This window comes from Hippocampus guttulatus, chromosome 5 (genome assembly GCF_054856545.1).
Source record: "Hippocampus guttulatus isolate MCC_2025c chromosome 5, RoL_Hgut_1.0, whole genome shotgun sequence".
Taxonomy (NCBI): domain Eukaryota; kingdom Metazoa; phylum Chordata; class Actinopteri; order Syngnathiformes; family Syngnathidae; genus Hippocampus; species Hippocampus guttulatus.
The window spans coordinates 6,294,622-6,311,341 of record NC_141265.1 but is presented as its reverse complement, the minus strand read 5'-3'; the positions used below and the strand labels follow the sequence as shown (position 1 = coordinate 6,311,341).

At 41.4% G+C, this 16,720-nt stretch overlaps 2 protein-coding genes across 2 annotated transcripts; both read left to right on the top strand.

The window, feature by feature from the left end:
- The first annotated feature begins 829 nt into the window (after positions 1-829).
- fancg (FA complementation group G) lies at positions 830-6,299 on the top strand. The gene is made up of 14 exons (XM_086112496.1): positions 830-981; positions 1,369-1,453; positions 1,537-1,662; positions 1,766-1,938; positions 2,030-2,168; positions 2,816-2,946; positions 3,049-3,195; positions 3,271-3,431; positions 3,605-3,668; positions 4,321-4,628; positions 4,695-4,735; positions 4,810-4,983; positions 5,593-5,704; positions 6,032-6,299. The coding sequence occupies exons 1-14, from the start codon at positions 898-900 to the stop codon at positions 6,123-6,125; spliced, it is 1,839 nt and encodes a 612-aa protein (XP_085968622.1). The 5' UTR covers positions 830-897; the 3' UTR covers positions 6,126-6,299.
- Positions 6,300-7,380: 1,081 nt separating this feature from the next.
- Positions 7,381-16,716, top strand: vcp (valosin containing protein). Its single transcript, XM_086110904.1, has 17 exons — positions 7,381-7,542; positions 8,773-8,884; positions 8,967-9,139; positions 9,210-9,352; positions 9,441-9,571; positions 9,632-9,763; positions 11,749-11,851; positions 12,151-12,284; positions 12,529-12,664; positions 12,758-12,870; positions 13,023-13,187; positions 13,273-13,395; positions 13,488-13,700; positions 13,790-14,098; positions 14,876-15,031; positions 15,111-15,265; positions 16,166-16,716. Exons 1-17 carry the CDS (start codon positions 7,526-7,528, stop codon positions 16,269-16,271), a joined length of 2,421 nt encoding a protein of 806 aa, XP_085967030.1. The 5' UTR covers positions 7,381-7,525; the 3' UTR covers positions 16,272-16,716.
- The last annotated feature ends 4 nt before the right edge of the window (positions 16,717-16,720 follow it).

Below are 16,720 nucleotides of genomic sequence, written 5' to 3'. Positions count from 1 at the left end.
TTGATCACCAAGCCACCAAATTACATTTGTCAGTGGTGTGTCTCATGAGACTGGCAAATGCAACGACACCTTGTGCCTCCTATCATAAAATTGCTAATGCAAATCTGTGCTAACGCTGCTACTTCGGCCAGCCTGGCCTAAGTCACTGACTGAGAAACGTGCGCGTGCGTGTGCGCGCACACGCATGCTTTTGTATGTGTGTGTTGAAATTAAATAAAATTATAGGAAGTGCAGAACGGCTATAATTATGACATGAAAGACTTGGCCATTTAATTTCTTACTTGACATGTGTGCAGGCAGTTCAGAGACACAAATATTTAAATTATTATTATTTTTTTTTTATAAAAAGACAATTTCTAATAACATGTCTCTGGCACGGGACAACCCAGTGGTCCAGTGGTTAGCACGTTAACCTCACAGTGCAGAGGTTCCGGCCGGGTTCGATTCCAGTTCCGGCCTTCCTGTGTGGAGTTTGCATGTTCTCCCCGGGCCTGCGTGGGTTTTCTCCGGGTACTCCGGTTTACTCCCACATTCCAAAAACATGCATGGCAGGCTGATTGAACACTGCAAATTGTCCCTAGCTGTGAGTGTGAGCGCGGATGGTTGTTCGTCTCTGTGTGCCCTGCAATTGGCTGGCAACCGGTTCAGGGTGTCCCCCGCCGACTGCCCGAAGACGGCTGGGATAGGCTCCAGCAGCCCCCGTGTCCCTTTTGAGGATGAAGCGGTTCAGAAAATGGATGGATGGATGTCTCTGGCGTCACACTCCCGGAGGCTGATGTAATTGCCGCTATCCTTGTTACTGCCAGCCACAAGGGGGCAGACTCTTTTACGATACATTTCCGGTTGTACAACAAACGAGGGAAAGTTGAACCATTTTGACCCGAAAACGTCACGTAAATGTCCACTAAAAGGCAACAATCACCGTCTAACTTGTCAGACAGATGGATCGAGGAAAACAACGAATTTGTCAACAAATGGAAGGTAAAGTTGACTGATTTCCTGTGAAGTCTTCTTGCTTAAAGCGCCCCTGCATCGATGTATACGTACAAATAGTAAGAGACAGGGTTTCCAGAAAGTCTGTACACATGGGATAATTGGATGCTTCTCATTTAATTCTACTCGTAATTGGGTTTTTTGCTCTTCCATACATTAATTATGACTTTGTAAAAGGAAGAAAGCGTTGACTTACTTGCATTTTCCCCTTCAGTAAAATAATTTAAAAGACATAAAAATAAATCCCAATGCGTACTGTACCTTACTAGCTGCAGTGGCGATAATGCTCATAATGCCAAAACTTACTATATTTTTAAAAACGTAACTACAGTGTTTCTTGTCATCCAAATAACATTTTATTTATCTGGCCTCCAGAACAGAGATGTTTCAAGTCGAGAGCAAAACCACACTAAATTGTTGTTGTCATCTGACTTCCACAAACTTTTACAAAAAATACAAGGTTAGTTTATCTCTGTGTTGTGAATTTGGTGTTGTCGAATGAGAGGAACAATAATTTTCTCATGTTACATTATGCTCCTTCAGGTCTTCCTCCACTTGAAGATTGCGCTCAATTGGAGTTGTGTGTGGTGTACAATGTTTGCTTGCTTTCCATCAGTTTGTCCAAGATGTCAGAGGCGGAGATTCTCCTGGCACAAACTATGGACAGAGGTCGGTCTTGTGAATTGACTTCAAACGCAAATAATGATGCCAAACAATGGAGATGATGATGCCATCCATTCACTCTAAAGGCAACCCGTTTTTGTTCTTATAGTTTTACAGATGACAGGTGTTGAACCAATGGCCTCCTCACCACGAGATGTTTGGCGTACAGTTCTGACATCAATGGAGAAAAGAGCAGTCAGTTCTAGTGTACAGAACTTGCTGTGTGTGCAGTGGGCTATCTGGTTGGCCAACTGTTCACTTGAAGCCATCGAAGGACTTCAGGTACAGTAAGAGGCAATTTTCTCTGTTACGTGCTTTGGTTCAATAAAAATAAATTCCTTGAATAATGTTTTTTTCCCCTCCTCTCGTGCAGGGGGAGTTTTCCTCACTTTCTGCAAGAGTTCAAGACCTGACAAGTGAACCAAGGCAAATATCTTCAAACACTCCACTTTTGGTGATGGAACCAAAAAACCTTCTTCAATTATTGGAAATTTGCACTCTCATCACTCAAGGTTTGACATATTTGAAATGTATCAGGACTTTAAGTATCCAATGTCAACCGTCTTCTTACCATAATTCATCACCTACCTTTGAGTAGTTCAATTTAAATTATTTAAATATCTCCCCCAAAGGTCAATTCCTACCAAATTTCTATAGAGAAGATCATTTTGATTGTTTCTTAGGTCACGTTTGAATGATTTTGTGACTTTCATGAGCTGTTACATATACTAATCTAAATTATGAAAATGTAATCATTAAATAATTAACTGTGTCTAGTGAATCTCTATTTTCACTTTTTAATTCAAATGACTGAATTTAGTTTTTGTTTTACCAATTTATTCAGACGCACAGGTGGTGCCCCCCCCCCTAAAAAAAAAGCATCTCAAAAAGTATTTTGTGTAGGGCTGTATCATAGCAATGATCCATCAATCTGAAGCCCAGAATCAAAGTTGGTCGTCATTACCGCCCCCTGCAGAACACTGGTGAAACACTGTGGAAAGGATTTTCATTAATTTCTTGTGCTGTATGTGATCTCACCTCGATTAAAAATAAGCTTTTGTGTTTAAAGATTAATTTCGGTGAACCATAATGTCATCTTGACCTGCTTCATTTTGTTGTTTTTTAAATGGTGCTCTGCTACTTACTATGTTGTATGAAGGTGCCGGGAAAATAAATGAGGGTCGAAGCTCAGAGGCACTGACATGTCTGCAGGCTGCTTCCTCTCTACCTGCTCCCAGAACTCTCTTGGCATACACGCACCTGCTCTCTGGCTCCTGTCTCGCCCACACGGTAGCCTACCGTAAAGTGTACACATGTGAATGATGTTCCAAGCATGCATACGTGTACGTATTAAGTGTGTGCATGTTTCCTTTTTTTTTTTTTTTTAAATAGGGCCGTCCTCAGATGGCACTGCAGTGTTTCAGGAAAGCGGTGGAGATAGATTTTCCTAGTGTATGTGCTTTATACCAAAGTTTACTCATCTTCAGGCGCCAAGGCAACACACAGGCGGAGATACAAATGCTTGGTTTGTTGCACTCGGTGGGTGAACTATGAGACATGCATGCTTCTCAGGGTAAACGCTTCTGAAGGATGAAAATAATTCTACTCCCACAGACTGTGATGTTGACCTCCACCACTGAGCCTGGTAAAACCAGTGACCAGCTCCTCTCCTGGTCCGTACTTCTACAGAGTCAAGCCCTGCGCCGCCTGCTCTCTGTCCCAACTGCTCTATGTGTCCTTCACAGTTTGGCTCAGAAATGTGTGCTGCATTCAAGGTTCATCCGAATCCCTTCTGCTTGAGCACTGTTAAAGGAGCCATGTGTAATAATGGCACCTTGAACTTTTTTGCTTCTGAATTATTTTGATTATGAATTTCTCTTATTTTTGTCACTCCCCAAAAAATCGTGTTAATATACAGTAATCAATATATGTGTGTTTGATTCTGTAGGGTTTCTGAAGCTGTGGAGCATTATCTGGACCTGCTGGCTGCTATTCATTCTGAAGAAAACGGAGTAAGGCAAAACACTTTGCACACCTACACTGTAAATACAGAGTCTTCCTTTGCAGTCTGGAAAGACTTTCTGCAAGAAGTTAGAGCAGTGGTGGGCAGGATTTTGTGATCATTCAATCAGACAGATGGGCAAGGTCATTTGTAGAAAAGGGGGCCAGGTGGAAGATAAAATAAGTTAGTAAAATAGTATATTTCAATAATAAAATAAAATTGTTGAAACACTGTAAACACAGGTAGTTGGAGTCAGAGTAGAGGATGCAGAGAACAGGGAAAGATGGAAATTAATGACTCGCCGTGGCAACCCCTGAAAAGGGACAAGCCGAAAGGAGAAGAAGAAGACTGTATGATCATTTAAGCAATTAATTGATCAAATAAAGGTACATTTATATCTAATATGTTATTGTTTTTATTATTAGGGGTATAGCAAACTAACAATTTAACAAATTATTAGAGCTTGAATTTTTTTTTTAATGAACTTAAAATGTCCGGGAAATAAAAGCCATTTCTTCTGGTTCGTGTGAGGATGGCAGTCTGCTATCCTGATATTAGTTTATTAAGATGTGAGCCCCAATCATTTGTTCCACATGGTGTATATTAGAAGGCTTGTGTGGTTCATTATAAAACTTAAAGCTCTCTCTCTGTCCGAGGTATAGTCTGAGGACCCTGACCTCCCCCGGTTACCTGAAATTTACCTGGAAGCCGGCACCTCTTTGCTCTTGGCCAAGCGGCCCGTTGATTGTATGACACTATGTGACGAAGTCATCTCCACGACGGCTGAGCTGCTGCCAGAGCATGTGGTGCTAGAAGAGCCAGCGGAGGGTGTTGAGGCACCAGCTGTGTGCGCTGAAGGTGAACAGGATCAGGTGGCAATGCTGTTTTGGACGGGTGCAGCGTACCTCGTCCAAGGTCACTGCTACTGTCACATGCAGGACTGGAAGCAAGCTGTAACTCAGTACACAAGGTCGGTAAAGCAGGACTTACTTCATCTCTACATCTGACCAATGAGAGATTCTGTTCTGCTTTATAGGTGTATAAACCTGCTAGTGAAAGTGCGCTTTAAAGAGAAAGGCAAGTACCTTTGCTAGCCAGACCTTCAAACAAAAATTGTCTGTGGAGAGAAAAACTTACACGTTGACTTATAGGGGGCCAACCTCAAGTCCCTACTGCAGACATGATTGATGAGAAGAGAACAGATCTTCAGATCTTACAGAGGATGAAGGGGCTCTCGTTTGCTGGGAGGGGCGTTAGCTTCGCGCACACTGACCAGCTTGGACATGCACTGAGAGATCTCCAGCTAAGCCTGCAGGCTTTTGAAGGTGTGTCGACCTTAAATAGAGCGATAACTTAACCACTTTTATTTGGCGCTATCTATACTTAGTCGTATACCGCTTCTTCTGCATCATACCTGTGTTCAGTTCATATTACAATGTACCGGATCGGTACCGGTCCCTGAGACATTTGGTGTTGCTTTTTTTTGTTTTGCTTTGTTTTCTTACGGTTATTTAGTTTTTGGTTTTCCGACTTTGAAAAAAAATTATGTGGATTGTTGCATTGTAGCGATTCATATTTGGCTTGCACACATCCAAACAATCAAGTGTAATAAGAAACCATATTTTGTGTATGGTTTCTTATTACACTTGAAGCTATAGCTATAGGAACAAATCTTGATTGACTGCATCATTGTGAAGTCTTTCTAGTATTGTGGTTACCTTATCAGGTGTATAAAATACTCTATTAGAAACACTTCAGTGGGAAGCGATTCAATTCTACACTGCAAATGACATCCATGACAAACACTGTTAAATGATTAACTGACAAGATGACTTAAAAAGGAGCATTGTTGTCTTTTTTATGATCAGATTTCGATAAGCCCACTGCCACCAGAACCTTTCGCAGTAATTCCAGGTGCATCTCTCCCTGTCTAGAGTGTGTGGGTGCAGGACTATGGTGTGGAGAGGTGTTGTGGAGGCTCAACAGGAAACAAGAGGCTGCTGCAATTTGGGAAAAGACATGGAGTATCAGCAAACATTCAGTAGAGTAAGACGCCCAGTAGTACCCTTAAACCTTTTTATTCTTTTACACTATACATCTGGACAGAGCTACGGTACTTAGTCGTTTAGAAGTACCCAACATGATTCAACGAAATGAATACCGGTAGTTTTGACCAATATTTTTTAAACATTTATTGTTTGTTTGTTTATTGAACATAAAACATATATACAGTAATAATTTGACAGAAAATAAGGTAGATAAAAAAAGTAAAAAGAAAGAAATCAATCTTCATTCAACAGTTATTATGTTCAAGGGAGTAGGAAGAATTTAGACATCATAAAAAATAAATCTTTATTCTTTTGTGCACTGCAGGAAAATTCCTGTGTACTTGCGGGAACCCCAGTCCGGACCCATGTTGGACTCTGCAGAGCTTCGCCTCAGAGTACGAGAACTTGATCCCAAATAAGCCACCTTGAGCGATGAAGATTTTCCTTGCAAGGTTTGTCAAATGTTGACCGAAAAAAACTTTGGTTTGTGTAAATATATGCTAGGCTCACAAGATACATTAATGGTGTTTATTTTTTGTGTTTATTTGTGTAGCTGCAAATGAATGTCCAATTAATAAATGTGTTTATTTGTATCACTGTGTATGAATGTCGAAAGGAAAACACCACATTATCATTTTTATTTTTAGATAGGCATGAGCACCAAACAAGGTAAGCGCCTGTTTCATGTGCCCATTAGAAATATAATACTCAAAGAAAACTAGTATACAACCAGCATGCGGAACACTGCAAACACTGCAAATTGATCACCACCTTCCAGCCCATGCTCTTTACAGTAAGGGTGACTTGGACATCAGAAATGAAAAAGCAAAAATGCATTTTGCTCTTTGTGTATGATCTGAAACGTCAACTCACTGCATCAAATGAGGGCTAAAATAATGTTCTTAAGTGCTGTCAGGAATAACATAATCTAAATGGACACTTAGGTGACTTCATGTTGCAAGCATGAATGCATGCACTATTATTGTTTACGACATGGCCGACCGTCGTGGGGATAAGCGTCTCGGATAAAGGATGGATGTTGCTGTGTGTGTTCTTCAATTGACTTAACTATGGTGTTCTTTTGGTAAACTGTTAGCAAACAAATGTTGCCTGGATTATTTGGGGGCTCAGAGCACACGTTTGAATTGGAACTCAACCATTATTATACTTTATTTGGTTTTGTAACAATTCGCCAGGAAATCAGAGTCCCTCTGACGTACCGACACATACACGTTGACCACGAGATTCACATCAATCAAAGAACTCGCGTTATGTTGACGTCTAAGACATGACAGAGCTCCGCAAGTGACACGCTTATCGTAGATGTGTTTCACGGTTTGGTCGGAAACTAAACACGCAAGTTACGCGTTTCGGTTATTAATGTTTTTATTAATTTGCTAAGATTTATCGCATAACTGCGAAAAATAAGGGTGGGAGTATGTTTTAAGCTTGATCAATTCTTTAACGCGGTATACGCTCATTGGTTTACCATATGTTTACCCACTGTCTTAACTGACCAATTACATCAAAGTAGGCGGACCATAGGTACAGTTGATACTTTTGCTATTGGCCAACAGAATATGCTACTCAGCGCGACGTCACAGACCTCTGCTTTTCTATTGGTCAACTAATTTGATGAAAGGCATCAACCAATTAGAATCAATGGAGCATCAAGCTATCTGTACACCAGAATAGAAAAGCACGGAAACCTCTGGACATTCGTGTGATATTTCGCGACGTAGGAAAACGAAAGCCCGGTGAAGCAGCGCAAATTTAGCTAGATTTCCAATATTTATTGTTGTAACCCAGGTGGACAACCATGGCATCGGGAGGGGAGTAAGTAGACACATTAATCTATGTTTTTAAACATTATGTATCGAACAGTAATACAAACGTGTCCTCAGCATTTACAAGTTTATAAAAGTTAGCCCGACTGCTAACACAATTAGCTACAAAGCTAACGGGGTCAGTTACTTGTCCACTGGCTGCATTGGCGACAACATTTCAAAATCTACCGGCAGTGAGGTGTTATCCCGATCATATATTACACATTGTCAGTCAGATTGGTGCGATTCCCACCGCTGTCGTTTAGTAGTTGCACGTTTTCGGCAAACGGTGTTGTGACAACGGCTTGACAAAGCACAGTCATTGGTGTCGGGTTGTTGCGTGTTTTAGCTTAGCAACCCCTTCAAGGCCAAAGCCATCCACCATTACACAGAGGTGGCCTTTAACAAATCTACCGGCTCACAGCCCGTCTAACATAAAAATAAGGAGTAGTGGATGTTAATGTTACGCCAAATAATGCATTGAGTCAATAGTAACCCGGTAGCCCCTAGCGTCACATCCACTCTCAGTAGTGCCGCAAAGCTAACTGGTTAGCACGATTAGCATTTATAACCAGCGACCAAGTTAACACTGAAGGTGTAATATTGTTTCACTGGGCGAATGTACGACACGCCTTGAAATCAAGCGTGGGAAACGACACAATTGGCTAGTTAGAAATGTACATGTATATATTTTTTGTTTAGATCGAGAAAGCTATCCAACGTTTTTCTTCCCGATTCTTTTGCTGTGTCATCTGGGCTCGCTTGCTCGCCCGTCACTTAGCGTCGAGGCTAACATTGGCGAGCTAACGACCTGGAAACGCATTTTAAAAGCAAAGCACGGACACCCAAAAACAGAATCTTTTGGGAATATGGCTGTTTCAAGTTGTTCTTCTTGACCGCACATCAGTATGCCAGTCATCTCAAACTTAGGCTAACGGCAGAAAACTGTTTGTTGACACATTCAGTAAATTTGTGTTGACACATTCAGTAAATTTGTAACCTATTTTTAATAGGTTAGTCAGGAAAAAACAGTGGGATTTATGAATACAATCTTGAGCCCTCACGTTCTCTAAAGTTTAAGATACAATATTCCTTCAATGCACATTGTATAGTCCACGTATTTGGATTTGGGTATGCAATGATGTTACTCAAGTGACTAAGCAGATAACATTGTTTCAACACTCTAGAACCTAAATCCTATTTAATGTGTTAATGCAACCCATGTTTTTTCCTCTTCTAGATCAAAAAATGATGACCTAGCTACTGCAATTCTGAAACTGAAGAGCAGGCCCAACAGATTGATTGTGGATGAGTCTATTAATGAAGACAACAGTGTTGTGTCTCTCTCTCAGGTACACAGATTGTATAGATGAGTGCTGTTTGAATTTCATGAATATTGTCAGTGGAGTAAATCTATCCTAATATTGCCTCTAGACCAAGATGGATGAACTGCAGCTCTTCCGTGGTGACACAGTAATGATGAAGGGCAAAAAGAGACGTGAGACTGTGTGCATTGTATTGTCTGATGATACATGCTCTGATGAAAAAGTTCGAATGAACAGGGTGGTCCGCAACAACCTGAGGGTCCGACTGGGTGATGTCATCAGGTGGGGGAATGGTGCACATCTGTCTTGGCTTCTTAATCTTGGATAAAAAGAGTCCAATGTTTTCCCTCAGCATTCAGCCATGTCCTGATGTAAAGTATGGAAAGAGGATCCATGTTCTTCCAATAGATGACACAGTAGAGGGAATCACTGGCAACCTGTTTGAGGTTTATCTCAAGCCATATTTTCTTGAGGCTTACAGGCCCATTCGCAAAGGTTCGTGCTAGCCAGATCTGACTACAAATTGATAATAATTTTCTGTGAGTTGTAACTTTCAATAAACATGACCTGATTTATTTGGAAGGTGATATTTTCCTCGTCCGAGGAGGGATGCGCGCCGTGGAATTCAAAGTGGTCGAAACTGATCCTTTGCCCTACTGCATCGTTGCTCCTGACACTGTCATTCATTGTGAAGGCGAGCCAATCAGGAGAGAGGTGGGCACTAAAGTATCACGCTGTCCTTGACTCTATTCACAATTTTGATTAAAATTGCAGGATGAAGAGGAGGCTTTGAATGAGGTTGGCTATGATGACATTGGTGGAGTGAGGAAGCAGCTGGCTCAGATCAAAGAAATGGTGGAACTTCCACTTCGGCACCCTGTACTGTTTAAGGCCATTGGTGTCAAGGTATGCATTTACTTGGATGTCCTTGTGTTATTGCTGTTACATTTTAATCTTTTTGTAATCTCAGTTTAGGCTTGATAGTAGCTGTGGGAATTTGATATATGATTTTGCACTGCGGGAGGGAAAAAAATGTCCACACTAGGTCTTGTTTCTTGAGAAGTCAATTGCAAACGTGTAGAAACCGTCTTGTACATTTGCCATACTACAAAATATAATTTACAAAAACACACCTTGTGTTGCCATAGTAATAGTTAGTAGATTATTAAACGTTTTATTCAGCAAAGACAAAAAGTTCATTCACTGCTAAGTGTTGCGTAAAACACCACACAAGTTACAGTTATGAGATTGTCTTCAAATTCACTTTCAGAGCATTGTGCCCACAAATGTGGCCAGGTTTACAATGCGCACCGGTAAAAATGTCATCCATTCACATGAGCGAAAACACATCTTTTAGTGGTGCAACAAATCCTCTTTATTTTATGATTGGTACAGATCATGTGCCATGGTTCGGCCCGCACATGGACTGCGCATTGGTTGGTGGGGAAAATAAATAACATTAACATAAAAAAGGTTAAATGTTTGGGTTCAGTTTTTCAAAAGTGTTTGAAAATGTTAAATGTATTTTTCCATTTTATCAAAACTTTTCTGATTATTCTAATAGTATTTTTAATTAATAAAATGAATTTGAAGTGTTTTAGCTGTCAGCCGACTCTAGAGGAGTTTCACTGCACTAGTATTGAGATATTTTATGCCACGTATAATTGAAGTCAAACATTTGGTATGGTGACAGTATGAGTTACTACCAATCCATTTTGAAAAACAGGCGTACTCGCGTGTGCTGAGTTAGTAGGCAAATGCACTAATGTGGTTCTGCCGTACCTTTGTCCCACAGCCCAAAATCTCATCTCATAAAGGGGCTATGAGATCTATGAAAACTGGCGCAGGTACTGCCAGAAGTAGTGATAGAAGTGATAGAGAGACCCATTACTCACATTTCAGTCACAACAGATCATGTAAAATTAAAAGCTCAGGTATGCTTTGCTGTCTTCTTTTCCTAATGATTATTACATAAAAATCATTTTATATTGTTTCCTTACTTTGAACATTCAATTCTTCAGCAGTATGTGCTTTTAACACAAAAAATGAATATGATGTATAAGTAATATAAATAAAAGCAAAATATGAATCAAATTTAAAAATACGATATTAACCACAACAAATTGACACGCCTTAAAATGAATTCCCATTAAATGGACATTAAAGTTGAAATGTTTAACGTAAATCAATGTTGAGGGGCCAGACTTGATTGATTCTGATGATAGGCAGGCTGTGAAGCTTTGGTTTTTCCCAAGGGGAAGAGGTCTAGGAGGCCTCACTGTAAGAGCTGGCCCCGCTGCTTTTAACAAAATAATGAAGCCCCACCCCCCAACTGTCTTCTTTTAAAGTTAGAATTATAGTGAAATAATTGACCTATTTTGCCAGCCGCTTCTTGTTGTGTATGGTTTGTTAAAGTAAAACATATATAAAATATATCTTGAGTCACTTGCCCTGCAATTGGCTGGCAACCAGTTCAGGGTATCCCCCGCCTACTGCCCGAAGACAGTTGGGATAGGCTCCAGCACCACCCCTTCTTTCCTCCGCCCTCCCCTCAGAAAAGAGGATTAGAAAATGGATGAATGGCTTTTAAGTCATAGTAAACATTATGCCAATTGAAATAACTGTATATCAGTAAACATGGTCATGCTGTACTTGCCCTAAAATGATTTGACCAAATCCTGTGCGGTGCGATCAACTGAAAAAGTTGGGTCACACCAGTGCCATCATTGCAAAAGTCACTGTAATGACGCTAGTTATTCACAACTTGTCATTACATATTGTTCTGATAGTGGTGTATCGTTACCCTACCATGACATACAATACAATGTGAGTATTATCCTACTTGATACTTGTCCTACGCACACATCCTGTTAATCTATTGCTTTCTCCAGCCCCCACGTGGAATCCTTCTCTATGGACCCCCTGGAACTGGAAAGACCTTGATTGCCAGGGCTGTGGCCAATGAAACTGGAGCCTTTGTCTTCCTGATCAATGGTATGGAGACAGTTGACATTAAATCCTACTTGTATGCATACTATTTCCTATTTAGGAGGACTTCATTATCGAGCTTGGTGCATGGACTGTATGGGAATGTATTGTCATTAGAACTGACTAGATGAGTTCCTTTTTTTTCACAACAGTTGTCATTTGTCTCTCATAAAAATAGTCAGTGTGATCTCTTTTCAGATCATGCGCATCTGAGACTATTTTGAAATATTCCTGCCACCTTGAAGATGTTGTCATTTTATTAAAAAAAAACTGCATTCCTTTCATGAAAATGTTTGTTTCTAAAGGCCCTGAGATTATGAGCAAGCTGGCCGGAGAGAGCGAGAGTAACCTCAGGAAGGCCTTTGAGGAAGCAGAGAAAAATGCTCCTGCCATCATCTTCATTGATGAGCTTGATGCTATTGCTCCTAAGAGAGAGAAGGTGAGCCAAAGAGAGAGAGGATTATTGGATTGGATAAGCTTTATTGTCAAATGAGTAATACTGTATGTGTAACATACAGCACAAATGAAATTTCTTATAGTATCCAAATGGCCGTTAATAAGTCGTATACTGTCTCTCACTTTCTGTTTTAAAAAAAAAAACAACAACTTTGTGCAGTGTGTATATATCTTTAATTCCATTAAAATGCCTGCATGCGTTGAGCTGTGAAAATGTCTTTTTGTAGACCCATGGAGAGGTGGAGAGACGCATTGTCTCACAGCTGCTGACTCTGATGGATGGCCTCAAACAGAGAGCTCATGTCATCGTCATGGCCGCCACAAACAGACCGAACAGCATCGACCCGGCTCTGAGGAGATTTGGTAACGAACAAAACAAAGCAGCGGCGTTCATGTTCCCGCTGTTCATCAAGTTGACATTCAACTGAACTAATAATAATTTGTAATTGTCCTCAGGTCGTTTTGATCGGGAAGTGGACATTGGCATTCCAGATGCCACTGGCAGGCTAGAGATTCTCCAGATTCACACCAAAAACATGAAGCTTGCTGATGATGTGGACTTGGAACAGGTTTGTACTTCATGTAATGTACCTACATGATTCGTTTTATGATGAGATTGTTGTATGACCATAGTGAATGGAATAAACGGTAGCTTGATGATGTTGATTATATTTATGCTCAGTGATTGCCAGTTGATTGAGATGTGCGTTTGCTTTGGCAGGTAGCCAACGAGACCCATGGTCACGTGGGTGCAGATCTGGCTGCCCTGTGCTCTGAGGCGGCACTGCAAGCCATCAGAAAGAAAATGGATCTGATTGATCTGGAGGACGAGACCATTGATGCTGAAGTCATGAATTCTCTCGCCGTCACCATGGATGACTTCAAGGTAAGGATCTTAGATGGTGGGCAATATTCTGATTATTATTATTTTTTTAATGACGTTCACTAACTTACGTAAATCAAATATTCAGTGGGCTCTGAGCCAGAGCAACCCATCAGCTCTCAGAGAGACAGTTGTCGAGGTTCCTAACATTACTTGGGACGATGTTGGTGGACTGGAAGATGTCAAGAGAGAGCTGCAAGAGTTGGTACAGGTATGGAAACCCGATAAAACCGAAACATCCATTGGAGTGCAATTTGCAAGCTGGCATAAATCGCATGTCTTCCTCAAACCTCTTGAATTCAGTACCCAGTGGAGCACCCGGACAAGTTCCTCAAGTTTGGCATGACCCCATCCAAGGGCGTGCTTTTCTATGGGCCTCCCGGTTGCGGTAAAACACTCCTGGCCAAAGCCATCGCCAGCGAGTGCCAGGCAAATTTCATCTCTATCAAAGGACCCGAGTTGCTCACCATGTGGTTTGGAGAGTCTGAGGCAAACGTCAGAGAGCTTTTTGACAAGGTTGGTGACCCTGCTGTCGTTATCAAGATGATTTCACATCTTCAAAAATGTTCATGGTCCTTTAAAAAAAAACATCTGTATACATCCAGGCTCGTCAAGCGGCCCCTTGCGTTCTTTTCTTTGACGAGCTGGACTCCATAGCAAAGGCTCGCGGCGGCAATGTCGGAGATGGCGGTGGAGCGGCCGACCGCGTCATCAACCAGATCCTAACAGAGATGGATGGCATGTCCAGCAAGAAGAACGTCTTCATCATCGGCGCCACAAACAGACCCGACATCATTGACCCCGCCATCCTGAGACCTGGGCGTCTGGACCAACTCATCTACATCCCTCTGCCTGACGAGAAGAGCAGAATGAGCATCCTGAAGGCCAACCTCCGCAAGAGTCCCATCAGCGAGGTGAACTTTATCATTCCAGTGTAAACACATCAGTAGGTGGAAATTGTGGGTATAGAGACCATACATAAAAAGACCTTTAAAATATCTTAGTACTGCCACATTTAAAACACAGTTAAACTTATTTAAACGCTATGGGTGTTCCGATCAGGGTTTTATGCTGCCAATATCAATACCGATCATCCATGAGTGACATTTTGACGCTTGTTTTCCACTGGAAATGACAAATCACGGTGCCTAAAGGTTTGGGTAATGACCAAGCACAGCTCACCTGTTTTCTGAGTTGGGTCATGTGACATTTGCCAGATGGTCCTGAGATGGATAAAAAAGCTGGATTTTGCTTCGTAATTCAAATTCCACACACGCAATATTAACCTGAATGCCATGTTCACACTTGTGAGGGGTGCATAGAACATATTGTTCATAAATTTTTGACTTCCCTTTTTAAATATTTTACTGTACAGCGCAGTTTCTCTTTCAAATAGATTTCTGTTCCAGTGGTGGCGACGTAGCCCAAGCTTGTATGCAAGTTGGAATGTATCGTTTGTATATCACGAACCAGCTTTAACACAATAGAAAAGTTAATCTGTATTAAAAACATTTCTGGGTCATAAATATCAATCGCATGGAAAAACTGTTAAATAGGACGTAAACCGAGTGCCTTACCAACTGCGGTGTAGCGGGGGAAACACCACTGTAAAGACTGTCATCCAAAACACTGCATCTTGGATAATGCCTTCCTTTCATCAGAGCTTTGTTTCCTCTCAATGTCAATCCCAGGATGTCAGCCTGGACTACCTGGCGAAGATGACCAATGGCTTCTCTGGAGCTGACCTCACAGAGATCTGCCAGCGCGCATGTAAACTGGCCATCAGGGAGAGCATCGAAAACGAGATCCGCAGAGAGAGGGAGAGGCAGACCAATCCTTTAGCCATGGTCAGACAACCTCGCCCCCGTCCCCTTCTCTCAGCCACCATCATGTCCAGTGTATTTCCAACACGTGTTTATGTCGTAGGAGGTGGAAGAAGATGACCCCGTGCCAGAGATCAGGAAGGACCATTTTGAGGAGGCCATGCGATTCGCCCGCCGCTCCGTCAGCGACAATGACATCCGCAAATATGAGATGTTTGCACAGACGCTGCAGCAGAGTCGTGGCTTCGGCAGCTTTAGGTACACTATAGCACCTCACTCATTAACAGGTTTAGATTCCGTTGAGTTTTTCTTTTTTGGGGGAGGGGGGCACCATTTTAGAAGAGTAATGCAGCGGTTTTAGAGATTATATCTAATTCACAGATTATGTCCTCCAAAAATACACCAGCATGTAATCCTCTTACAAAATGTGCACCCATGTTTCTCAAAATCAGACCTAGGCAAGGATAGGGACAGCATGCCACATCCGGGTGGTCCCTCATGTATTGGCAAGATTGCCATCGTCCTGATGATTGGCAAGTCCCAACTCGGAATGGCTCATATGAGTTGGCAGTCGGTGCTCATAATATCAAATCACTTTAAAAAAAAAACGTTTTATTACCAATTGCAACGATGCACACGTAGATGTTTTTGCAAAGGTTGATGAGTAATATATTCTGGGGGAACAGCAGTCTAATCCAGTCATGGTTAGATGACACAAATGGGTGACAAAGCACGAATTGAGTTGAAATTAAACTTGTCAACATGCAGTAGCTCCTTGACACCAAGTCGCATATAATGACAGTCTAAACGAAACGTCTATATTCACTTGAAATATTTTCTTTGGCTCAAGATGATACAAGCCCAAGTAATACTTTTTTAAAATGTTAGTAATTTCACTACAAAGGTAAAATGACATGATGATTTTGGGTTTAAAAAAAGTTTGAAAAGGACTTAGGGGTTTTTATCTTGCAATGTGACTATGTATGAGATTTTATTCTGAAGTCATATTAATGACTGTTTAGGATTTTGGTTCAATTACTGATTTACGGCTTTTTGTCAAGACATGAAATTCATATTGAACACAACTGAGGTTAGCATGTTGGTGTGTCCTGTTTCTCACATGGGCCCTGGGCCTAAATGTTTCCGCCTTGTTTTCAGGTTCCCCAACAGTACCACGAGCGGCAGCGGTCCAAGCCACGGCACAGGAGGAACTGGCACAGGTTCCGTTTTCAATCAAGATAATGACGATGACCTTTATGGATAAAATGTACACACTACCCCATAGTGGTCAGCACAGGGATGACACCTGTACAAATTCTCACCAGATTCCACCTTTTTAGGATTTTGTGCTTCTTTTTTTTTGTGTTACTACGTTTTTGTTTTTTGTATGAGTTCCCTTGGAGACAGCATGTTGTCACTTCGCTTGCCCTGGCTTTGTTGTGGGCGGGGAAGGGGATTTTTGCAAATGGAAAGTGAGTACCGTAATGGAGCTTTTCCAGTGGGGAAGGGGGGCACGGGGATTGAGTGGCCTCGTTTTCAGTATACTATGATACAGTTAGTGGCGGGATTCTATGCTAGACCTTGAGACATGGCGGAGAAAAAAAATTGCAAAATTTACTTTGTTGTTTTTTAAAATAAAACAGTAGCATATAATGTTATTAAATTTGTCAAGGTTATGTTGTTGAAAATAAAATCTCACAAGTGTTCAACATG